Raw genomic sequence first — 24,152 nt, 5'->3', positions numbered from 1 at the left:
ATAAAGGTAGGATATGGAGGAGAAAGGGAGAGGGACTCAATCCAGGTTTCCCAGCAATCTCTGCTCCTAAACAGAGCACTGCCACCAGACTCACCTCCCCACTGAACAGATGGGGGAAACAGAGGCTCAGTGAGGAGGAGGGGCTTCTCAGAGAGCAGCACGGAGTTGGAGGCAGGGCTGAGAACAAAAGATCTCCTGACACACACACCCCCACCCTGCCTTGCCAGGTGCTAGTGCTGCAACAAAAGCTCACTCAGCAGCTCTGGTGGGGGTGCCAGGGGCACATGCTTGGAAGTCCTCATACTGCTGGGGGTGGCAATCAACACGCACAGAGCCCAGGTCTCCATGCCCCACCCACACGTGGACCCTTCAGGAGGCCTGGGCTGGACAGTCTTCCGGGAACCCAAGTCAGGGCTCAGGGTTGGGAGTCCTTGGGGACCTGCAGGCTGTAGGTGGAGCACTGGGGAAGGCTTTGACTCTGTCCTACTCTGGAGCAGAGCCCTATTTTGTTTGACTTCCATCCAACAGGGGCTGCCCTCATCCAGCCAGGGGCCCAAGGGAGGTGGAGACACCCAGAAGGTGGGTCCTGGGCCAAGGGTTGTAAGGAACAGGTGCGAGGGGTGCTGCCTTCAGTGTCCTTGAGAAGGAAAGGCTAGATGGGCACTGAGGGCAGTGAAGGGGGCTGGACGCTGCATGGCGGCCAGCTACCTTGGGCCTCAGGTTGGGGTCGATCTAGGATCATGTTTCTCAAAAGAGTAGCCCCCAGACCACCTGCATCACCAGCACCTGGGTGCTTGGTAAAAGTACATTCATGGGCCCCACCCCTCATCAAATCCAAGTCCTTGAGGTACAGCCTAGAAATCTGCATTTTAAGTTAGCTAAGCAACTGATGAGCTTAGGGGTTGAAACACCTACATGAAGGCAATTGGCCACAGACAGGGACCTCAGAACAATTTTGTATCCAAGGGGTCAAGGCCTGTCAGCAACCTGAATCCTGTTGCTGGGATGCTAGGCATGTGGGGAGAATGAAGATAGGGGTGGTGAAGAACCTATACCGAGGAAAAGCTGCCACCATCATTCTGGGCTGCCCCGTACCCAGCCCCCTGCGAAGCACCACACCCACACTCCTGTAGTTCCAGCAGCAACAAAGTGGTCTGTGCCCGTTTGACAGATATGGAAGCCAAGTCAGAGACCACGGGCCCAGGCCAGGACTGTGACAGCAGGGTGATGCTCTTATCCCTTGGCCAGCCAGCCTCTGCTGCAGGCCCATCTACAAGACGTAAGTTCATCGGAGGCTTTCTAGTGTCAGAATCTAGTCTGAGTGCTTTTGCATAACAACCCCATGAAACAGGTGCTATTATTATCCACCTTCTATAAAAGAGTAAACTGAGGCCTGTTAGCTCCAGTTGGCAACATCTAAGATTTATCCAGTGGCCTCTGTCTCTTGTGTAATTATGGCGTGGTAGAGTTGGGGGGCAGTATCAGAGATAGACAGGATCCTAGTTTCAGCTACATGTCTATTTTTTATTCAATATATTAAATATATTAATCAGAAAAGTCACATACTATAAATCCAGGAAAATACACAAATATAAATGTCAGAATCTGTCATTTGTCTTCCTCCTAGGGTGAGTTTATGTACATATGGAAGGAGGGGGGAAGAGAGAGCCAGTAAGAGGAGGCTAGGAAAGGCTTGCCCAGGCTGGGGGGGCCCATCCCTCCCTCCCAACCCCCACCCCCACCTCAACCTCTTCCTTCCTGTATTTACAGCAGCATTCGGCTTATTTACAGCACAGCGGTGTGTGTTAAAAACGGTTTATCTTACAAAAAACATGAAGGCCAGGGCCAGGATTGGGGGGGTAAGACAAATAGTAGGGGTCCCCCCTTGGATGCACCCCCCTACCCAGGGCATGACCTCCCAGAGCAAGTGGGGCAGCCCACCAGTCTACAGTTCCAGCCCAGGGAAGGGCGCAATGGTGCTCCAGGGACTGAGGGCCAAAGGCTCAAGGCACGTGGGGTGGCGCAGGAGCGTACGTATGCAGTGCACGCATGTTCCCGGGCTGGGGTCAGAAGGGCAGCGTCTCCATGAAGATCTTGTCCACGATGGGAGGAGGGGGCACCAAGTCCTCCAGCTTGAGGTAGAAGATACGCTGTAGGCCCTGGGTGCCCAAGGTCCGCAACTCAGGCAGCTTGCCCAGCAGGCGTGACAGGCAGCTGGCCGGCTGGGGCTCGCCCGCCACGGCTGAGACGTGTTCCTTCAGGCAGCTGGCAATGCGGTTCTGCAGCTCCTCAACCCGCTGCGGCTCCTGCAGCCCATGCCGGTCTGTGAGGATGGTACGGGATTAGCCACCCAGTGGACGGGACCCCCTGAAGACCCAACCTGCCTCAAGCCTCAGAAACTGCTGCCATGGACAGTCCCTCCCATTCCTCCGGCACTTTGCAAAAGCATGTTCACACACATGAGCCCATTTTGGATCCCCAACAGAAGTCTAGGAAGGCAGTAATGCTCATTATCCTCATGTTCTCAGTGAGAAACTGCGTCCCAGGGAGGTTAAATGACTTGCCCAAGGACACAAAAAAGAAAAAAACCCAGCCAGGTTTTCTGACGAGGCCAGTGTTTTTTTCCAGACTGCTCCAAGAAGCCCTGGAGTTGAGCAGCAGTGTCCTAGAGGCCACTTCCAGGGAAAGCTGGCTTCAAAACCCTCCACTCCCACGTTAGCCCAGACAAGCTCATATTCTGTCTTATAGAGCTGGTCCCTGTGAAATTTAAGTAAAAATGGGATGGGGGCAGATTTGGGTGCTTTAAAAAATAAAACAGAGGCCTAAAAATCTCCCTGTACAATTATAGTTCCATAAATCATACAACACGCACAGGTAACCTGCGCTGTCAGAAGTCAGGGTGGCAGTTACCCTTGGGGGAGCTGGTGCCTAGAAGGGGCACAAGGAGGGCTTCTGGGGGACTGGTCACATTTGCATCTTGTTTGAGGTGCTGGTTATGTGAGTGTGCTTAGTTTGTGAAAAAGTACCATTTGTGAACTTCGCTGCACGCAACACAGTTCAGTAAACTTTAAAAATAAGCCACCACCCTGGGCCACACAACACCTACGCCGTCTGGATTGTCTGGGATCATTCACTGACTGGCTTGGGCTTTGCAGTCAGATGCAGCTGGGCCCGACCCGTGGCTCTGCCACCCACCAGTGACGTTACTCTGAGCAAATGCTTGCCCCTCTCTGCGTCTCGTCACCCCCACTTCACAATGTGGGAGCCCAGGAAGTGTCATATGCCAGCCCTCCCAGGGCCCTCCTGCCCTCCCCAGCATCCTGGGACTGGCCACACACCTGTGATGAGGACGAGCGCCGAGAGGCAGGCGAAGGCAGGGACATCCACAACCAAGCTGTGCAGGGACCGCGAGAAGGCCAGAATGCTGTCGATCCAGTTGCCGAAGCCTCGGGCGCACTGCAGGTGATGCAGCACCAGGCCGGAGCAGAAGATGAGCTTCCCCTCGGCCGGTTTGGACCTAGCGGGCAGGGATGCAGATGGCGGTCAGGGGGGCTGGTGGGCAGGGCAGCAGGACAGCAGGGGAGGGGCCGGTGGACAGTGGGCAGCTCACCGGTAGGCCAGGCGGAGAATGAAGAGCTCCAGGAAGGCTGACTCTAGCAGCAGGTCCTGGTCACCTGGAGACAGCTCAGTGAAGCCGGGGATCTTCTCCGCCCACTTGCGGATCACCTCCAGGGACCCCGAGAGTAGGTCGTAGAACTGCTGCACGTCCCCAGCATCCTCTTTCCCAAAGTGGGGCAGCACCAGCTCCTGGAACTAAGGGGGTGTTCCGGTGGAGTCAGCATTACAGGTAGGGCCACCATGGACAGCCCTGTCACCTGCCGGATACCAGATCCCGGGGGTGAGAGAGGAACTGAGATGCCGCCCACCTTGTGCCTGACAATTCTCGAAGATTCACCCCGGGTGGAGGTTGCTGGAAGGAGCACATTTTCCTAACTGGCCACCCGCCTGAGGGGGTACATTTTGCCCTGTGGTCAGTCTACAGAGGGCTCCTCTTTTTTCAACTTGTCCCACTGGGGCGGGGACTTTTCTAACCTGCATGAGGCACTGGATGGGGGTGGACGGGGCTCACCTGGGAGTAGTCCAACTTGGCTGTGCTGGGCCCCGAGTCCAGGTGCGCCCGGACCAGGGACGTGAGGAGATTGGCAGGGGAGGCATCCGGGGGTTGTTTGGGCTTCGAAGGAAGCCGCCCCCTTCGCCCTTTCAGGCTGTCTGTCCGGACAACTGCAGAGAAATGGGCAGTGGTTAGGAAAGGAGGAAGGGACCCAGGAAAGGGCTTCTCAGCTCAAGCTGTGCACACCAGTGCTGGGTCGCACTCTGCCTCCAAGGACCTAGGGCCCACAAGAACTAAGGGACCCTACAGGGACCACCCCCCTGGAAGCAAGGCAGGTGGGCCAGAGGTGAGGCAGAAACAAGGTCCACGTCTGTCCTCCCTGCAGCCCACCGAGACAGAAGTCTGGGGGACTCCGCCCGCCTCTGGCCCGCCCGCCTGTCCCAGCCACCCACCTTCCTTCACCATGCCCACAGCCAGGCACTTCTGGAAGCGGCAGAACTGGCAGCGGTTTCGTCGTCTCTTGTCCACAGGGCAGTCCTTGTTAGCCAGGCAGATGTACTTGGCGTTTTTCTGCACTGTGCGCTGGAGTGGGGGACAACACGGAACAAGCTGTCAGAGCGTGGGGAGGAGGGGAGCCCGGGGAGGGGACCGTCCAGATCCTGCTGCCATCACAGACAAAAGCGCTCTCTGTTCACAGCTATTTTTTTAACATTTGGGTGGCAGAGGAGGGAGAAATGGAGGGATTGGGGGCAGGAAGAAAAAGTCTTAGGGACATTGGGGGAGCTTTCTGCCTCAGGAGGAAGACCCCCCCCAGGATACCAGATTGGGGGCTGGGGGCTCGGGGGCAGGCCAGACACCTGTACACCGTACTGTGTGCCTGCATCTGCCTGCCCCTTCCTTGGGGTAGACAAGAGAAGGCTGAAGACGGGCAAGGGGGCCGGGGGGGAAGACAGGAAGCTAAGCAGTCTCCCAGATCTGGGACAGACAGACAGCCTCTTCCCAAGTCCACCCCCAGCCCTCAAGCACCAAGCCTTCTTCCCAGATCCTTTCATCTCATTGCCAGGAACACAAGTGCTTGGGGCCCCCTTCTCACCAACACCTGAGCAGGGGAAGGATGGGCAGAGGCAAACCTGAGGCTGGACATTAGAACGTCCCCTCCTGGCTACCCTGCGGCTTGCACTCTCTGCCCATATCTCACCCCTCTCTCCATCTCACTGTAGGCCCACGGGCCCTGTCTGCCCTAAGATACGAAAGGTCCCAGCCCCTGGCCAACTCCTGGAGATGCACCTGGCAGGGCTGCCGCTTTCTAAAGGGCAAGACTAGTATGGAGGAGAACTTAAGGGAGGCCACCACAGACCCAGCTGGGGTGAGAGACCAGCCTGTCCCCACTTCTCATGAAAAGCCTCGCCCAGGGCAGCCCAGTACCTTGAAGAAGCCTTTGCAGCCCTCACAGGTGCGGACACCATAATGTTGGCATGAAGCATTGTCCCCACACACAGCACAGCGGCCCTCGCTTCCACCTGGAGCCCCACTCCGGGCCTTGGCTGAGGTCACAGGCACATCCAGCATCCCCGGGCCATCAAGGTGTGGAGAAGTGGGCACCAGGCCTGGGAAAGCCGTTGGCATGGAATAGCTCTCTCCCTCCCCCAACGGGTGGGTGGCCTGAGAGGGGAACAGCTTCAGGGGGCTCTGGGCCAGCCTGGGGCTGGGGCCGGTGGGAGGGCTGAAGGAAAAAAAGGTGGGCGGCTGAGGGGGCCCGGGAGCCTTGGGCAGCTGCTCTGTCCATGCGCGCAGGCCTTCGTAGGTCTGGCCGGGGGAGAAGGGGCCAAAGGAGCCATCCCAGGGAGAGAGCTGGGGCGGCTGGAGGCCGGGTGTGGGCGGTGATGGGGCCGAGCAGGGGCTGCCGTAGTAGTCAGAGCCGCTGGAGGACAGGGTCTCATCTAGCGGGCCGCTCAGGGTGCCGGGGTAGCAGCCGTACACCTGGAAGTCCTCGAACTTGAAGGAAGCAGAGGCGGGGGAGGTGGCTGAGGACGACGATGTGGAGGAGGCCGAGGACGAGGCTGAAGAGCAGGGCTGGGCTGTTCCTGGCAGCTGGTACAGGAAGGTGTCAAACTCCCCGCTGTAGCCGTCCATGAAGGTGCTGAAGCTGGGCAAGGCAGTGGGGACAGTGGGAGCCACCTCAGGGCTGGCCAGGTCCATGGTGGGCTTGCCGAGCTCAAGGGTCAGGGGGTCGCTTGCCAGGTGGTCACGGGGTCCTGGACTCGGTGCCGGTGTCCCATATTGGGCTTGGATACAGGGCATCTCTGGAGAAGGAGGAGACCAAGGTGGGGCAACAGGTCAGTGAGAGAAGTCTGAAGCCTGATCTCTAAGCATAGACACCTCCGAACAGCCATGTGGCAGGAACCCCAGCCAGACATGGGATCCTGAGGCATTAGGACCATGGCCCACCACAGAACCCAGGAATTCTGGCCCATCGCAACCTCCTTGTCACAAAGCCTCTGGGCAATGGCCCAGCGAGAGTGGGCTCAGTCGGAAGGCCAGCCACACCCAGTCAGCCTGGGAACCCTAGGGAAGGCACTGAGCCAGCATTTCTCTGCTGGAACAGGGGGAAGCTGTGTTCCTCCAGCCCCCTGCTCTCCCTCACCCAGTAAAGTGTGGGTGGGGGCTGGGAGAAGGGTGGGTGGGAGAGATAGCCAGGCTCGAGCTTAACAAATATGTTGTTTCTCCAACCTGGCACTTCTGGGGCTATTCCCCGGCATGGCCTCGTCTCTGCAAAACCCCCTTCCTCTCCCCACAGTGCCTAGGAACAATGACATCCTGCAAATGGAATAGGAACTGGGAGTGAGAGCCCCGCTGCCTAAGAAAGCAACCTAAGCAGCCAGGAGCCTGTCTCCCATCCCCACCTCTACTCTACATACTGAGCCAAGGCTGCAGATCCCACGTGCACTCTGCTTCTGCCACCTGGGGATGGGCACCCACTCTGCACTACCTGGGATGCTCCCAGAGGCGAAGAGGAAGGGAGCCCAAGCCTCCTCACCCTGTCCATCTCCCCAGGGGATTGGGTAACCAGGCTCTAGACCTTTAAGGGTCATATGCTGGACAGAGGCCAAGGGGAGGCAGGAGGAAGGAGAGGACAGCCCCTTGGACATCCAGGAGAATGGACAGTCCCTAAGAGGAATTTCTCTGCTACCTCCAAAACATTTTCCCTGATATTTTTATAAGACAACTCTTGGAGTCCAGCAAGAGACTTGAGGTGTCCATGCAGGAAGAAGAAGCCTGTTGATAGGGGTGGCTGTGTGGGGGTGGGGGGTGGAAGACATCCTCCCCTTGCCTGGGTCCCTCCACGAAAGAGTGTGCCCAGAAAAAGCCATGAGCTCAGGCCAAGGGGGTTACACACCCCCAATCCTGAGGAGCCTGAAGAAGCACAGATGGCATCATTCAGGAGGGATCCATAAGTTCCCAAACTGGTCTTAAATTAACAGAGAGCAGGCTCCAGGACAGCTTCCCATTCCACCTCCATGCCTAGGGTCTGCATGGCTCTAGCCATCAGTCAGGGAGGGAGACTGGGTAAGAAAGCAAGCTAGAACAGAGCACCATAATCAAGGGGGACAGTGGGAGGGGGCAAAGGCTGGTATCACCTCCTGGCCAAGAGCCCAGAGTCCTCTGGTTCTAGCCTTTCTCCCACCTCAATGGGCCCTGGACAGAGTAGCACTACCCCTGGCCTGACACTCCCACAATCAACCCAGACAACAGAGTCTCTCCAAGCTCTGGCCCCACCCACCCAGTGGCGCCTGTCCACAGGCCCACAGCACCTGCTAGAGATAAGGGTGGCCACGTCTGCCTGCACTAGGAGAGCTTGGGCAGGGATGGGTTTGAGGTGGAGGAGAGGCAGCGGCCACGCAGGGCTTGACGTTCCAGCCTTAGTCAAATCCTGTTTCTCCACTTGGATGTCCCACAGCTGGATCAACTCCTACCAACTGGTCCCCCCACCCCCATGCAGGTACTTAATGACACAAGATATGGACCCACATGGGGGTGGGGGCGGCAGAGGAGTCCCACAGGGAGGAGGAAGAGGCGAGGTAGGAGGGAGGGGGAGAATCCGGCTTTAGGCAGGTCCTGGCAACAATGTGCTTTGCACCTGTTATGCTGTACCCGCCTCAGGCGGCACACTACCTGTATGATCCAACCAGGTCTATGGGGGCAGAGGGGTGGGTATCCTCCAGGTAGTGCCACACCATACTCCAACATTAGCAACTGCCAACCAGGATCCCCAAGGACCAGTTTCCACCTCTCTCCTCTCTCTCTTCTCCACTTCTCTCTCTCTCTCTCTCTCTCTCTCTCTCTCTCTCTCTCTCTCTCTCTCTCACACACACACACACACACACACACACACACACACACCCCATCCAAGCTACAGCTAAAACAATCTCCCCTGTGCTTCCAGAGACCCTGCTCCTACGCCAAGAAGACTCCTTTATTCCAACATGCAGGAGCACCCCCTCCACACTTCAACCACTAATGCTGGCCATTTCCTTCGGCAACCAAGAGGTCTCCTAAGACAGTTCAGGCAGCAATGTCAGGCTGGGGGTCTCTGCAAACTAAGCCACAGCCTCTAAAGTATTAAGAAAACAAGTAGGGGCATGGGGAGGAGGCTGTCAAGCTGGGAGGAAGGAGACCCTTTTGGACATCCAATCCCGGTAGACGTCCCATGGATCCCAGGAGCCGAAGCTCTGTATACCTTTCCCCCCACTGTACTGAGAACCGCCATCAGCACCTCAGTACGGGGCACCGTGTGCCCAGTTGGGCATCCTGGGAGGCTGAACTACAGCCAGCCTCCTACTGGACAAGTCCCGTCTCCGGGCGCCAGCCCTGAACCTCCAGAGGCTTCTACCTTGCACGGACACTCCCCCCGACCCCCGCGCCAAACAGACTCCAGTCCGATCGGGGTCCTCATCCGGTTCCAACAGCAAGCCCACAACGCCAGAGCTGCACCCTACACCCGCCCTCCCGCGTGCTGAGCCTACAACACCCTTTCTACCCGCGCGTACACCTACTCCAAGCAACACCCCGAAAAACCAAAACAGAGAGCACCGCTGAGCTGCACGCTCCCCGTGGGGGTACCTACCCGGACGGCTCCTGCTCCCCCTGCCCGGCACCAGCACCCCGAGTCGCAGCCTGATCTCGAGTGCGCTCCCGCGATCCTGCACACTCCCCCAACTTTCACAGCCTCGGTCACTGGGGCTCCCCAGCCGAACCGAACCTCCTCTTAAGCGCTCCGTGACGCACGGGGAGGGGCGGGGGCGCCTCTGACGCACGGCCCGCGAGCCCTGGCCATACAAGGGCGAGGGGGGCGGCGCGGTTCCGGCGGGAGGCGGCGCTGGCTGGGCAGCCCGAGGGGGTGGAGCGAGGGGGGAGCTGGAATGTCTGCGCGTGACGCACACGGGGTTCCATTGACGCAGGGAGCGCGGACTGTTTGATCTATAAATAGTTTCCTCGCGCCCGCCGCGCCTGCTAAAAATAGCAGGTCGTGGACTCCCGAGGCTCCCCCATCCCAGACCCAGGACCCAGCCCTGGGCCCCCGGTCCGAAATAACCGCTCCGGAGGGCGAGCCCGAGGAGAGGGCGCTCTAGAGCCGCGGCCGCAGGGCTTCCCCGACGAGGATCTCCTCACCCTCCAGCTGCTCCCGGGAACTACGACCCCGCCCGCTCCCTCCGGCTCCCTTGGCCCGCTCCGCCTTTGCACCCTCCCGAGTCCTTCCTGGAGGCCTGGGCGACCGAGGCGGGCAGTCAGGCACACACCTGAGGAACCTGCGCCCCTATCTCAACCCCAAGGCGCACCCCGTGCTCTTGACCAGTCTTGCCCAACACGGTCTTCCCAGCGGGGACCTCGGGCTAAGAAGTTGTCCCAGGGGTGTCAGTCAGAGCCTTATTCCCTCCCCCCAATTTCCCATGCAAAATACCTTCCGGAGGGCAGGGGTTTGTCAAGCCCAAGATGGGCCAATGGGCTCTACTCCACCCGCTGAACTTCATTTCTCACCAGTCCCCTCTCAGTCCCTTCCAGGTTGAGTGAACTCTAGTGGGAAATTACCGAATTTTAGAACCGGGTGGAGCCTGAGAAATCTTTTTGAATTTGTGCAGACTCTTCCCCATTTTATAAATAAACAGGCTCAGAAAAATGATGGCACTTGCTCAAGGTCACACAGGGAGGTGGTGGCCCACTGGGGTGAAACCCAGGGCCACTAACTGCATCTCTAAGGGATCTTTTCTCGGCCTCCCCCATCCCTGATCAGGGAATACCCACACTCCCAACTCACCTCCAACACCTGTGGAAGAGTAGCTCTGAGCTGCCCTATGGAGCAGGAAGGGCCTGCCAGGACACAGTCCTGGGGACAGACCAGGCTGCAGGCAACTGCAGCCTTTCCTGGTCTGGCTATCACCCCTCCACCCCCATTCTGCCCCAACCCTGGGGAGCACTCACCTGCTAGGTAAGAGCAGAAGGAAGGGCCAATTTTTACAAGGAGAAAAGAGCCTCCTCCTACACACACACACACACACACACACACACACACACACACACACACACACGAGGGGGCCCCACCCAGCCCCCTTCTCCCCTGCAAGTCAACATGTAGTTTCTGCTTCCACTGAGCCTGCACCTGGTCACCTTATAGCACTTCCCTCTACCCTTGAGGCACGTCCTGTTCTCTCACCTTCCGTCTCAGTTTCCCCACACCCTGTCTCCAGCCCCCCACTTCTGCCCAAAGGTCCCGCCAGCACCTCAAACTTCATGTGTTCCAGACAGTGTTTGTCAACTCTGTACTCCCTGTCTGTCACCCCAGCTCTGCTCCTGATGCCCCACATGCAACTTCTCCTTTTTTCCTGAAGTTCTATTTTGGAACATCTCGGATGCCGGGTTCCTACTGCCTGCCACAGCCCATGCCTCAGTGGTGCCTGAAGGCAGCAGACCAGCCAAGTAAGGTCAGTGACCTCCCCTTTTTCTTATCCATACTCATGAAGAAAACTGCCCCTTAACCAGCTTGTCTCCACTTTCCAAACCCCACTGTTCACCCACATGGAGCAGTCTTCAGGTAACACCAATCTCATTCAGCGAGCCTGGCAGGACCTGCCAGAGCTTCCCATCACAGCACACAATCTCAATGTGGACCAGTCTTCAGAGCTCTGGCTTTTCCCAAAATATCTTCCTGAGACCCTTCAAGGCCACCTGGGTAAAGGTGAATCATGGGCAGGATAATGCCAACGGGACCCATCCTGGATCCCCACCCCACTTCAGCCAAAGTTTTGCTTTTCTTTGTCTTGGGCTTTTGTATAAGATTTTCCTTGGGGAAAAAGGTTACCACAGCTGAAAGAAAAAAAAAAGAAAAAGGCTTGAACCACTACTAGAATTCATGTCCTCCCAATTTGCAGATTAGGATCCAGGGGCTCCCAGGGCAGCTGCTCAGGTGCACATAGTAAGTCTGGGCTGGTGAAACTAGGCTTCCCACCCAGCCCCCCCACCCCTCCCTGGGATGTCTCCTTCCACCCAATAGGGTCGACCTCAAAAAATGAAAGTAATTTTAATACATCAGCAAAAGACGATTTGCCAGGTCAATATTCTTTTCTCCACCCCTCAGCAGCCAAATAAGTGTATTAGCTGTGGTTCGCCCAGTCTGCGCTCAAGCCCAGCCTTCACAGTTCTTTGAGATCTGGGTCAGCCTTGAGCTCCAGTACTCACCTTTCCTCCCCACCACTTCCCATGTGTAAAAAACAGTACAGACCATCCCTACTCTTCCATGGGGAGGCCCATCCAGGAGCCCCAGGGAACTCCAGTGTGGGAGGAGCTGTCCAGGGCTCTGGCCTAAATCTCTGCATCTCAGCACTCCTGCAGCCCAAGCCCCACCTCCTCCCATGTTGCAGGTTTGCAGGCTGTGGTCTTGCTGCCCCAAAGGCAGGGGGTAGGGGAGGTGAGGCAACTGCAGCTGCCCCTTGACCATGTTGTGGAAGTGGGGGATGCTGGCAGGTCTGAACACACACTATGCTCTGAAAATGAGGAAAAAGGCAGAGTTCCTCTGTGGGAGCACAGCCAAGACCACCCATTCAGGTACCCGTGTGGAGCACCTAGCCTAAGACAGAGTGGAGAGAGGTGAGAGGGGCTTGGGGACCCTAGGCCTCATCCTTGCTGGTAAGATGCTTTCTAGGGAGGGCCAGCTGGGGTTCTGAGGGGGGTAGCGTCTGGCTAAGGTGGAAGTATGGGGAAAGGCATATTTGATGCAGACTTTGGGAGGCCTAGAGCATAAATTCGTCGCAGGCTGTGTACACAGACTCCCAATACAGAGACTCCCAAGCCAAGTTCAGCCCTCAAGAGCAAAACAGCAGTTTGGTGGAGAGGGGACAGGTAAGGATGAAGCAGGTAATGATAGGACAGGAGAAGTATCCAAAACTAGAGGCGAGGACCAGAAGGTAAGGCAGGGCCACGATAACACAGGAAGGGTAGGAATAGAAGATGTTATGTTGGAGACGCGACAGCCACCCACATCAGTTTCCCACAGCAGGCCTGGCCCACCAATCTGCCCTCATCACCATGCCCCTCCCCACTGCCACCACATAAGGACCTTAGGCTAATCCTTCCCATCACTCCCTGGGCACACTGCTCCTCTTCCTCCTACTCTAACCCTGCTAGTCCTCCAAGACCTCAGCTCATGTGCCATCCTCCCTGGACAGCCTAACTTAATAATAAGCACCTCCTCACTGGGGATCAGGAGCGTGGGGAATACCAATCAAAGGTCATCCCTCAGCGCAGGGGATTTCACAAGGATTCTTCCACTTAACCCTCTCCTCAGCCTTCTAGGTTTGTAATTCTGATCCACATTTTATAAATGAAGAGATAGAGGATGGGGAGCAGGACTCAAACTCAGGTCCCCTAACATTCAGTTTTGTGTTAGACCCACTCTGCCCTTGACTCTGAACTCCAGAGGCTGTGGCTTCTAGCCCTGTGGACCTTGATTTTTATAAGGGCACCACAGAATCAGATACACACACACACACACACACACACACACACACATACACACACACAGCCTATAAATTGAAAACAGCGGTTCCCACGAGGGAGTCTTTGGAAGGACTGGAAGCTTTCCAGTCCCTAATCTGGACGATGGCCATCCGAGTGTATTCACTCTAGAAAAGTCATCAAACTATACTCTTAAGATATCACACGTATCATTTGCACACTTTTCGGTATATAGGTTATTCTTTTAAAAATAAGTTTATTTTAAAAATAGTCATGCCTAAATGGAAGAGACATATTTATGCCCATGGACACAGATGCCACTGGAATTTACTGGGTAGAAACTCGTTCAAGTGTGTTCCTGAAACCGCAGAAACAGTAGCTGTTTCTCATTATGTACTTGTTCTATGGATACATACTCAGAGCACAGCTATAGTTAGGAGAGGCCTCACTATCTGACATTAGAAAGGAGTCCTCCTACAGTACGTTTTCTGTCACCACAGTATGTTCCCTGAGCCACTCATTAGGCCCTTGCCCCTCCTAGTCACATCTTACGGCGGGGACTTATGTGTTTAGCCTCATTCCTCTCCCACCAATGTGTGAACATGAGGGCTAGACCTTGTCTTCCCGACCTTGGAAGGTGGACCCCGCATGCATCCTCAACAGCAAGCAGCCCAGGGCCGCCCGAAATGGGCAGCCAATGTCCACCATCGTTCCCTAGCCAAGAGAGAGGGCGTGGAGTTGTGTAAATAGAGGATGGAGGAAGTGGAACTGCACAGCCCCTTTCCCACGCTGTCCCTGGACCATGGGCTGGCCCCCTCCACTGCTCAGCAGAGGGCAGGATGGAAAGTAGGGCAGGAGGGCCCTATTTTCACCAAGACCATCCCCACCCACTGGCCTCCACACCCTTCCCGTGGGGTGGGCAGGAGTTTTGCCTCCTCTTTTTGAGAAGGGGCCCCGGGAGCTTCCCCTCCTCAGCCCCAGGACCTATTGCCTGCCCTGACCCGGCCACTTCCTCTTCCTGCCCTGACAGTGGGCAGAGGGATTTGTACTGGGGGCAGGGACACATTGCCTACTGCCCTAAGGGGCTTCCCATGGACAGCTCTGGAAACCGGATGTAGGGTAAGGTCCAAGCCACCAGCTCTGATCTCCTGGTCCTGGTCCAGGCCCTACCATGACCACACATGTTGTTATCTCCCCAAAAACAGGCTCCCAAGGACACGGGCATGTCAGTCCCTCCAGCCCCTGGCAGGGATAAAAGATGGAGGAACTCTCAGAGGTATCTGTGACCAGCAAGCCTGGCATGCGACCTGCGGCCCGTCTCTTGTCCTCTCCGAGACTGTTTCCTCATCTGCCCACGGCAGGCAGTATCACAAGTCCCAGGGCTGTGACAATTCAATCCACTAACAGAAGGGGGAGGGAGGCTCAACAATGAAATGGAGCACTGTCGGGGGGGCTGGGATTCTAGGGGTCTGAAGCAGGATCCAGGGGCGGGCGGGGAAAGGAGACAGCAGGGTCCTGACCTCAACTGGGGAGCCAGCATCCCCTTCTTCATGAACCAGAAAACCCATCCCCACCTCGCCCCCTCCAGGGCTAAGATAAAGTATACCCTGAGATGTGGCTCCACTCAGCAACAGAAAATTCCAGGCTCTGTATGCATCAAGTGCTCAATTAATGCTCTGAAAAAAGCTGGTTAATTAAGGTCAGGCTTCTCTCCACAGAGGTCATTTTCAGTCCATTGATTTCTCAACCCCAACTCCTCTTTCAGGTCAGAAGGAATTAACATACAGCATAAAGGAATAAGATCAGACTTCAAGAAGAACAGCCAGAGCTGGAAATGCAGACAAAATCGTGGAGTTCCTTTGGGAGAGGTCGGCCCACACCTCATTTGTACCCTCCTCAAATCTCCTTCCATGCCCCTCCCTCTGCTCAGCTCCTGGCAAGCTCCTCTTTCCTCCACCCTCGGGAGGGTCTCCCACCACCTTGCAGAACATCAACACCCATGAAATTCTCTTGCCCCTGCCCAAGGTCTCCACCCAGCCTCCTTGGGCAAAATTTCAAATTCCAAAATAAAAACCGTCTGATAACAAGCCCCAGCCGGAAAGACTGATGCATTTTCCTATTGTTAAAGTATTTTTAGTCTCAGGCTCTGGATTCATTTAGAGACTCACGTTCAGAAAGGGGAAAAAAAATTGTTTCGAAAACTGAGAAGGACAGCACAAGAGCCTCCCACGTAAGGAGCTGCCACTTATTCCATGCTGGGCAGAAGCCCCTGGCCTGGGGAACATGTTTGTGGCAAGCCGGTTGGCAGACTTGCCAGACCTCGCTCCAGCCTTTCTTCTCAGGCACCAAACCAGCTGGAAAGCCAGCTGGGAGATCAGGGCAGGGGCTGAGGGCTCACGAAAGCCAAGTCCAGGGGTCTGCCTCCTAGTCCCAACCAGCTGCGGGGCCCAGGGACCCTACTCAGGGACCGATGCTGAGGTACCCTGCTGGGTACACAGCTCATTCCAGTGTCCCTCCCCAGCCAGAGCAGACCAGTGCCTCATCCAGGCTGGGTCGACAGACGAGGACGCTTGAGACCCTGTTGGAAAGGTCCGAGGCAGGAGCAAGATGGCATCACATCTCCTGGGTCTCAATCACAAAGCATTCTCAAGTCCAACTCCCATCATACCATGCAGACAAACCAATCCTCTCGTTCCTAAGGAGGTTCAGCCACCCTTGTTTCCTCCTCCTCCCCCATTCCTCTCAAGGCCAAAGAAATCAGAATACAGATAGTCACAACAGAAAACGATCCAAACAGCCCAGCTCTTGTGCCTCAGTTTCCCCATCTTAAGGCTCACCAGTTTCTTCCTCACGATCTCCTTTCACTCAGAGATCCTGGGCAGCTGCACCGAGGGAGAATCCTGGGGCTGGTTGGGGGCTCTTCCCAACAGTCTCAAGGAGCCCTGAGGGAAGAGACGTGACTGCCCAGTCAGCCCTCCCTGCCCGGCCAAGGCTGTCCACCAGCTGAGCAGACTCAGGACGTGGAGCTGTCTCCAAGCCAGCGTGTCCTCCTCTGTTTATATAGCAGAAACCAGAGCAGGCCTCTGGGGACAGAGGGAGCTGCCTCGGGGCACTCTTGGCTGAAGCCTGACTTTGGCCCAGGTCAGCAAGAGCCCAAAATAGTCAACTGACGGGAGCCCCGGTGTGAGCGTGACCCTGGGCCCATGCCCAGGCCTGGCAGACAGGTGTCCACGTCACAAGACCAGCAGCTCTAGCACTCATGGGGCCCCAGCTGGCAGCCCCTCAGGGTGGCCTTGGCAGTGTGAATGGCATGAGAGTTCCATCCAATCACCACAATCACCCAGACAACAAGGTGAACACAAGGAATTCTGCCACAGGGGCTGCTCTCTACCCCAAGAGAAGGCTGGGCACTCAGGAGACCGAGTCTGAGCTGCGGGGAGAGGTAGGGGGCCAAGTGGAGGGAAAGACACCTGGCCCACTGCTGTCATCTTCACTCATGTGCTTCCCAAGTCATGATCTCCAGCTGACCAGGGACACCTGCCTCTCCCACTTACAGTAATTCCTCTCCCTGTCCCCAGCCCAAGGTTGGTAGCACGGAGCCTGATGCCAGCATGAGGCCAGGTGCACACCCAACCCAGCGTCTGGAACAGGCGGCCCTGCTTCCCAGGGCTTTCCCTCCTTCTAGCCAGGCTCAAACTGCACACCCATCCTCCTCATCCCAGCTACCTCTCTGGGACTCTCTGCACGCTGAACACCAACTCCCCAGGAAGCAACAGTGTTTGGGGGATGGGGGTAGATACTGAGCCAGTTTCTCCTGCTTCATCCAGGATCCCTCAAGGTCTGAGGAGGGCTGTTGCTCAGAGATGGCCCTCTGTGGTGGGGAAGGAAGAAGGGAATCACAGGGCCCCAGTCCAGGGTGCCAGATTGGACTCCAGCTCCCTCAGCTAAACATGGTAACCAGGACTATGGTGTCCTTGGCCCGGTCCTAGTATCTCAGGTTACCAGGGAAAGGCCTGGTGGACATCCTACTCCCACAGCCCACCGCTCACCGGCAGATGAACTTGTGCCTTCCCTGGAAGCACGCTCAGACAGGAAGCTGTGTCCTCCACCAGCCGACCCGGCCTCTGGGCCTGCCCGAAATCCACCTGGATTCTAAGCTTGGCTCTACATGTCCTCACTGTAGGACCTTGAAAAGTCACTTCTCCCCTCCATAACTCAGTTTCTTCATCTGTAAGGGGAGGAGGTGAGCTAGATGGCCAAGGACCTGTCTGACTGTGTCCACAAGTCTGAGACTCTCCCTCTCAGGGACGCCGGATGAATAGTGGAAGGTCTGTCCCTGCCCTTGGTCAGCAAAATCCTCCCCATTCACAGTGGCACCTCTCCACACCAGGTCCCACAGGACCTTCAGGCCAGCCTTAGTGGGAGGGAGGTCAGCACCCTTTCAGGGAGGGAGGAGGCAGGCCCAGCCTTCTTCATACACGCTCCTGGTGTAGTGTTTATACCCTAGAAACAAGCCAGCTTCTCATCCCCCATGTCTGCCCCACTATACGCCCAGCCTGGCCTTGAGCTACCCAACCCCACCCCATCAGCTTCCTGGAACTAAGCATATGCTGCCTTGGGAGCAGCTGTCACCCCCCCACCCCCCACTCTCACCCCCACCAACAACCCATGTCACCTGGGCCCGGGGCACCCTGCCCCGACTGTCCTGCTAAAAGAATGAGGCTTCCCCTTCCCCACCCCCGCATTATCCCACGCTGAGCAGCACCTTGCCCGCCACCACTTCAGGGCTTCCCCCTCCATCCCCCAAACCACATCCGCTTCAGGCAGCTCCATACCCACCTCTGCCCCCTAACCTCACCTGCTGGTGGGGGCCCAGGGGTATACAAAGGACAACAGCACAGCACTTACCACTCTGGATGGCTGGACAGACCTTGGACAACACTCAAACCATCCCCTGGGTCTGCAGGGCCTGGCAGAAGGAGCTGGGATACCAGGGAGGAGCCGGGGCTGGCCTCTGTCCATGGTGGAGGCCTACAGGGGGAGTTCATGTGAGTGAGGAGAAACTAGTCAGCAGGGACATTCCTTAGAGACAGCGCAGCCAGTAAACACAGCTGTGGGAACAGGGGCAGGACACAGGCCCGAGGTGGGGACAAGCCAGCCCTAGGACCTCCCGGCCAAGTAGCTCAGTGATGTGGGGTGTGGGTGGGAGCTGCTGACAGCATCTAGGGCGTCTCGGGGACATGGAGACAAATGGCAGCACCCAGCCCCTCAGCCTGGTACCCTACTCTGGGGTGAAGTGCCTCAGTCCAGCTCTCAGCCCCCTGATGTGCACAAAAGGGCATTTTGTAAGCAGAAAAAGGATCTATGGTGAGGACGGAGTAGAATACCATCCTCTCCTCAGGAGGCTCCAACTCAGTGCCCAAAGCCTCAGAGGCCCCACAGGGCAGGGGCTCCATGCCCCCATCTCCAGGCAGCCTCGCCTTCTAATCAGAGCAATGGGGTTTCTTGGGAAACTTCTGCAAGGAGACTCTAGTCCCAAAACAGGGAGGCCCAGCTTAGAGTTGTTAAGAGCAGGCTGCGAGACCCCAGACTGCCTCGGTTCAAATCCTGGCTCCATCACTTGTAACCTTGGGCACGTTACATAACCTCTCCGTGCCTCACATTCCTCAACTGTAAAAATGAAGATCTGTAATTGACACCTCTGAAATGAATAGGGTTATCATGCTTAGAATGAGTTAATATGTATTAACATAAAGGACTTAGAACAGTGCTGGATACACATATGTAATATTATGAGAAGAAAGTAAATGGGAACATGTAAAAGCTAACCCCAGACTCTGGTTCCTATCCCAAGTCACTTCTGGGCACCTGGCCTCTCCTTCCTTGAGCCAACTGTGTATACAACCCTCTAGCCTCTCCAAGCTCTCTCCACTGACCCCACTGGTGCCAAAGACCCCTTCAGCCAAGGCACCGCAGACCCCACATCTCTCCTTCCCTTTTCCCACCTTTATTCAGCCTACTCCTCTCTTGACTGGGCCCCAGAGTGAGGGCAGGAGCAGCCAAAGGTTGGCATTCTCTGGTCATCAGGCAGTGATGAGGCCTGGGAAAAGAGAAGTAGATATTTCCAAGATGGGAGGCAGAGGGAGTAAAAAGGAAGAGGGCCCCAAAGGGTGGGTGATGGGATTCCTTGCCCTCCTGACCTCTGCCCAAGCTACACAGATAAGGGGAACTCCTCTGGCCCACGTTACAGATTCTCCTCATACAGAACTACCAGCACCCCTTTGTTCCTGTGGGTATACTGGGAGCAGGGACTGAAGGCCAGAGGAGGGAAGGAGGGGAGCGCACTCTGGAACATCTGGGGGGCTTCCAACCCCAAAGAGAAGGCAAAATCAGGCTGCACACCTGTCCTAGCCAACAGGCTACACCTGCCTCCCAGAATGACAGTGTCATCTCCCCATACTCCAGAACGGGTCTGGTGTCAGGCCTTCACCTCCCTTCTACCAGTCAGGCCCAACCTGAGTGCCCAGGTCATCCCCACCTGTATCTGAGAACAGGGGCCAGAGTCAGGGACCCAGTGGTGCCCAGAAAGTGATTCCTAACATCTTAGAGAAGGTACCTGATCCCATATCCTGTCGTAGGTCAAAATCTCCTCCTCTACAGTCATTCTACGAGCATTTCCTGGGGGCCTCCTGTGAGACAGGCAGTTAGCCACCAATCGTGGGAGACCCAAGAAGAAGCAAACCAAGATCCCTAGGTCCCAGGAGGTTACACTGGGGAATGAATCAAGATCAATTGCAATCAGCAGTGTGCAAAGGGCAAAGTCTAAGTGGGCCCAGAGGAGGAGAAAGTGATGCTCTCCAACTGGGGTGGCAGCAGCAGGCCAGACATCAGTACCTACCTCCTGCTCCCTCTGCTCACTGTGCTCCAGCCATATGGGCTTTTCTTTCCCCACTCAGGGCTCTTGCACTGGCTGTTCCCTCTGCTAGGAAATCATTGCCCTGGATGTTTGTATAGCTATCTCCTCATCAATCAGGTTTCCATTCTCACTTCCTTGGAGCACCTCTACCCTACCCCACCACATTAACCTATTTTTGTTATCTCCATAGGACTATTGCTACTCATTTGTTCACCTGTCTCTCTCCATCGATGTAGTCTTCAGTCTCTAAAACAGCTCGGCACTAGTAGGTACTTAATAAGTATTTGTGGAATGGGGGGAAAGGAGGACTCATGCATTCCTGCATTGGAACTGAGCTGGGACCTTGGAAGGATATTGCAGCTAAGGAGCTGTCCCTTCCATTTGGGGACAGATTAAAAGTTTGAGGGTTCTTCCCTATGCTGAGTCACAATGCTGACCCCCAAGAACCCCTAGCCCTAAGTCCCAGCTCTGCATGGGCCCACCCAAAACCCTTTTCTCTTTCCTAAAATAACTGGGTTCCTAAAATAACTAAACTCCCCCTTGCAACAGGACACGACTGACAGACCCTATGCAGCCCGGGTGGCCTCCTAGGCAAAAGCTCTGCATTGGCCAAAGTCTCCAACCAGAAATGGGCATTTTAATATAAGGAAGGATAACAATAGCAAATACATGTTGAACACCACGGGCTAGATACATCATTAAGCACTTTACATACATTTTCTCATTTCAGCCTCACAACACTACGAGGAAGGGACTATTATTATTATTATTATTAACACTTTACTAATGAGGAAATTAAGGCACAGAAATGTTAAGCACCTTGCCCAAGGTCACACAGCTAGGAAGTGGCAAAGCTGGGATTAGAACCCAGGGAGCCCAACCAGGGAGCCGAGGGCCACGCATTCTGCTTTCCCCCTTGGACCTGATTAGTGGATAGAGGTCTCAGATTGCACAGAGCAGTTTGACAGCCAACACCAGAGAACAAGTGGGAAGCTCCCAGGCCTGGATGGCCGGGCCTCTGAACCAGGCTCTAGGCCTGAACTCCTGACCTAATTTTCTGAACTCCAGCACAGGCCTCAACATTTATAATCAGTCACATTCATCTTGTCAGTCTTGGTCCATCCTTCTGCCCAGCTGCCATCATTTGGAATCTTGATTTTTATCCTACTGTACACTTGCCACTCCCTTCAGCTCTAGGTCACTACAGAGATTCAGCTGGCTTCCCTTTTAAGTCTTCCTTCACCCTTTGGGCAGAGCTGGTGTGAATCCACCGACCTCTGCCCAGCCTTCGTTTTCCCAGCATGCCCTTAAACAGTAGCCCCAAACTCAAATTGATACTTCACTGGAAAGCACTGTAAATGCCACCTCCGCAGCATTTCTAATTTCAGATCGGCTCCTGACTCCATGAGACCCTCCTCGGCCTCGGTTTCTCAGCTCAGTCCCATGAAAGGACGACACCGGGCAATCCTGATGCCTCGCGGCTCGGCGTCCTGGCAGCCACACTCCCCAACTCCTGGAACCCGTTCCCCGCAGCCGGCAGGGAAATGGAAGGAATTTCTCCGGCCTAGACACCTCCAACGCCCCTCGCGGGCCAAACCCCACCCTTGGCGAGCTGGTTAGAGAAAGCATTGGCCGCCGTTCTTGGGGCCGACTCCGAGGGAGCAGGTTCCGCTGGGAATCCAGTCCCTTCCCCCACGCTGTCCGGCTTCGAGGCAGGACTCCCGGCGTGGCCCCAGCCCATCCTCTAGTCCCCGGACCTCTCCTGGACCACCTCGCGCCCCACCCGGCCCGCTCACCTGGCCGGGCGAACGTGGCTCGCCTCTCCACCCCCGCCTTCCCAGCTAGCGCACCAGCCGGCGGGGGAGCAGCTCCGCACCTCCGAGGCGACCATGCCTGGAGGCCTGGGGTCGCGGGCGCCGCGCGGGACCCCCACCAGTTCCGCTGCAGCCGCCTCACGCTCCTGCAGCCGCGCCGCCGCGCCACCGCGCCCCTCGCCCGGGGGAAGCCCCCCACCTAGCAGTTCCGGCCGCGGCCGCGCCCCCCGCCCCCGCGGCCCGCGGGCGCCCGCGCCTCTGTCCCAGCTCCGGGCGCGCCTCCCCCGGCAGGCGGGCGGGCAGGGACCGTGACGTGCACCCATTGACGTCTCCGGAATCCCGGCGGCGGCGGCCGACGCAGCCTCATCAATGGGGCTAAAAATAGCGGCGCCCGGAATAGCCGTGAGCGCCACGCCCTGCGCCCCCCCCACCCCCAACACACGCGCAGAGCGCCTGGTTACATAATCCGCCCCGCTGCGGCTGGGCTGGGGTGCTGTTTTTCAGGTGAGGGTTCGGTGGCCTTGCTAAGACCTTCCGAGGCAGCAAACCTGGAGCTGTTATAAATTTACCCGGGGCTTCCCCTGAAAAAGAGGTGGAAAATGTGAGGCCCAGAGAGGCTCTGCAGCAGCCCAAAGTCACACAGCAATTAGGCCGAGAGAACAGGCCTCTGAGCCCTGGGCACCCCCCACAGCATCTCTTGGCCTGCATGCCACCCCAAGGGCAAGGAACCCAACTAGTACGGTGCCCAGGGAGTGGTTAGACCCCAGGACCCAGGAAAATCATCCAGAGAAGGTCTCAGAGAAGAGGATTTCTTGGGGGGTTGAAATTTCTCCTGAAGAGAAGCATTCCCAGAGGTGGGAGTGCAGAAGGGGACAAGGCCTGGGTGTTGGATTCACTGATCTGGCTGTTCCCAGACTACCGTCTGACCTAGGGCAAGTCACTTCACCATTGTGAGCCTCAGTTTCCATACCTATAAAATGCAGATGATAATATGACCCATCTTTTCTGGGTTTGGGGAGAATGGAACAGCTGTGGAGATGCCTTGTACACAGTAGGCACTCATACTTTCTTCTCCTTGCTCTCCTCTTGGAGTCTGACTTCCCCAATCCGAAAGAGCGCTTACTGCAAGAAATACCCAGAGGCTCACCCCAGTGGCCAGGAAGCCCTGAGTGGCTCACCCTCTTTTGAACATAGTCTCCAAGCACAGGCTTCCCCAGTAAGAACCTTCTGGGGATGGGAGTGCTCGGAAGGTTTCTCTCTGCCATCTAATTGGAACACTTTTTGGAAATGGGAGAACCATCTTGTTCTGAGCAAATCCTTTTTCCCCAGCAACCACCCATTTAGCAGTGGATAGTTCAGGAAGGCCTGGCCAAGGCTGGAGCAGTGGGGCTGGGTGGGATTGGGGTTACCGTGTCTGCTCCTATACTGCTAGGCAGGCAGGGCCAGTGGGGAACACCCATTCGGCAGAACCCAGTCCTGTGCTCAGCTACACCAGCCACCAGCGCCTGCTCATTGTGGGAGCCACCTTACATTAAGAGTACGCCATTTAATCCCCAGCATCCAGGAGGCCCCACGCAGTAAAGAATCTCTGCATTCAAAAACGAGGCCCCACCACCCAACTCAGCACTCATTCCAGGGGCCACATTCCTGTCCCCACCCCCAGAAATCCTGTTTTTTTGGACCCGTCCTAAACTCCTGGGGCAACTCAAAAGCCCCTTTCCCTCGTTCTTCATAATAATACCAAGAATCTCTGGTTTGTCTCAAAATCACCTCTCAGGACCCTCATTTTTCTCTTCCAGATTCAATGAAGGGGCCAAAATAGAGATAAAGAAATTGAGCCTTCAAAAATGGCACCGGGGTGGAGCCATGGACTGGCTTTTTCCTCCCCTGTCACCCTCCTCTCCTTCCTGCCTCAAGAGTTTCTTCCAAATGGGCTTTTAAAAGTAGCCACTACCCCCACTTTTTCTTTTTCCAGAAATCTAACTTTTGAAATACATTTTAAAAATATTTGCCTGTGTAGGAGAAATACATTTATTTGGATAGAAAGGATTTTTTTAAAAGGCTCAGTTACCAGTTTTTCCACAAAGGCTTCCAGCCCACAGAGGTCTCTCTCTTCTATAAATACTTTCGCACAACTTGGCTTCATTCTATACTCTCATGTTTTATAATCAAATAAAATATTTCTTAAAATATGTAATGCTAAAACACACCTGTGTGACTCATAACGGCAGTGTGAGGTGGTAGAAGGATCACAGGCCCAAGAGGCCTGGGATTGACCCTGGTTCCACTACTACCAACTGTGTGA

The 24,152-nt window shown here is 56.0% G+C and overlaps 1 protein-coding gene across 5 annotated transcripts; it reads right to left on the bottom strand.

Moving 5' to 3' along the window:
• Positions 1-1,501: 1,501 nt before the first annotated feature.
• On the bottom strand, positions 1,502-22,024 carry NR4A1 (nuclear receptor subfamily 4 group A member 1). 5 transcript variants are annotated; one of them, XM_081059301.1, is made up of 9 exons: positions 21,830-22,024; positions 19,123-19,217; positions 18,026-18,148; positions 5,537-6,414; positions 4,564-4,693; positions 4,130-4,281; positions 3,611-3,813; positions 3,339-3,517; positions 1,507-2,323 (listed from the first exon to the last, which is right to left on the bottom strand). In XM_081059301.1, the coding sequence occupies exons 4-9, from the start codon at positions 6,410-6,412 to the stop codon at positions 2,067-2,069; spliced, it is 1,797 nt and encodes a 598-aa protein (XP_080915427.1). In that variant the 5' UTR covers positions 6,413-6,414; positions 18,026-18,148; positions 19,123-19,217; positions 21,830-22,024; the 3' UTR covers positions 1,507-2,066. The 5 variants fall into 5 exon arrangements, with proteins under 5 accessions (XP_080915425.1, XP_080915426.1, XP_080915427.1 ...); XM_081059299.1 differs by lacking the exon at positions 19,123-19,217 and having other exon boundaries at positions 1,502-2,323; XM_081059300.1 differs by lacking the exons at positions 18,026-18,148; positions 19,123-19,217; positions 21,830-22,024 and adding an exon at positions 15,955-16,151 and having other exon boundaries at positions 1,502-2,323.
• Positions 22,025-24,152: the final 2,128 nt, after the last annotated feature.

The sequence above is a fragment of the Rhinolophus hipposideros genome (genome assembly GCF_964194185.1).
Source record: "Rhinolophus hipposideros genome assembly, chromosome: 9".
Classification (NCBI taxonomy): domain Eukaryota; kingdom Metazoa; phylum Chordata; class Mammalia; order Chiroptera; family Rhinolophidae; genus Rhinolophus; species Rhinolophus hipposideros.
The sequence above is the reverse complement of the archived record's forward strand: the minus strand, read 5'-3'. Positions and strand labels throughout refer to the sequence as shown.

Excerpts from the sequence above, each read along its gene's own strand:
- NR4A1 (XM_081059297.1), bottom strand. The coding sequence starts at position 10,140 with ATGAAGTTCAGCGGGTGGAGTAGAGCCCATTGGCCCATCTTGGGCTTG. Across the intron at positions 6,415-10,070 it reads AAACCCCTGCCCTCCGGAAG|AGATGCCCTGTATCCAAGCC; the intron begins GTATTTTGCATG and ends CTCCTTCTCCAG. Across the intron at positions 3,518-3,610 it reads ATTCTCCGCCTGGCCTACCG|GTCCAAACCGGCCGAGGGGA; the intron begins GTGAGCTGCCCA and ends CCTGCCCGCTAG.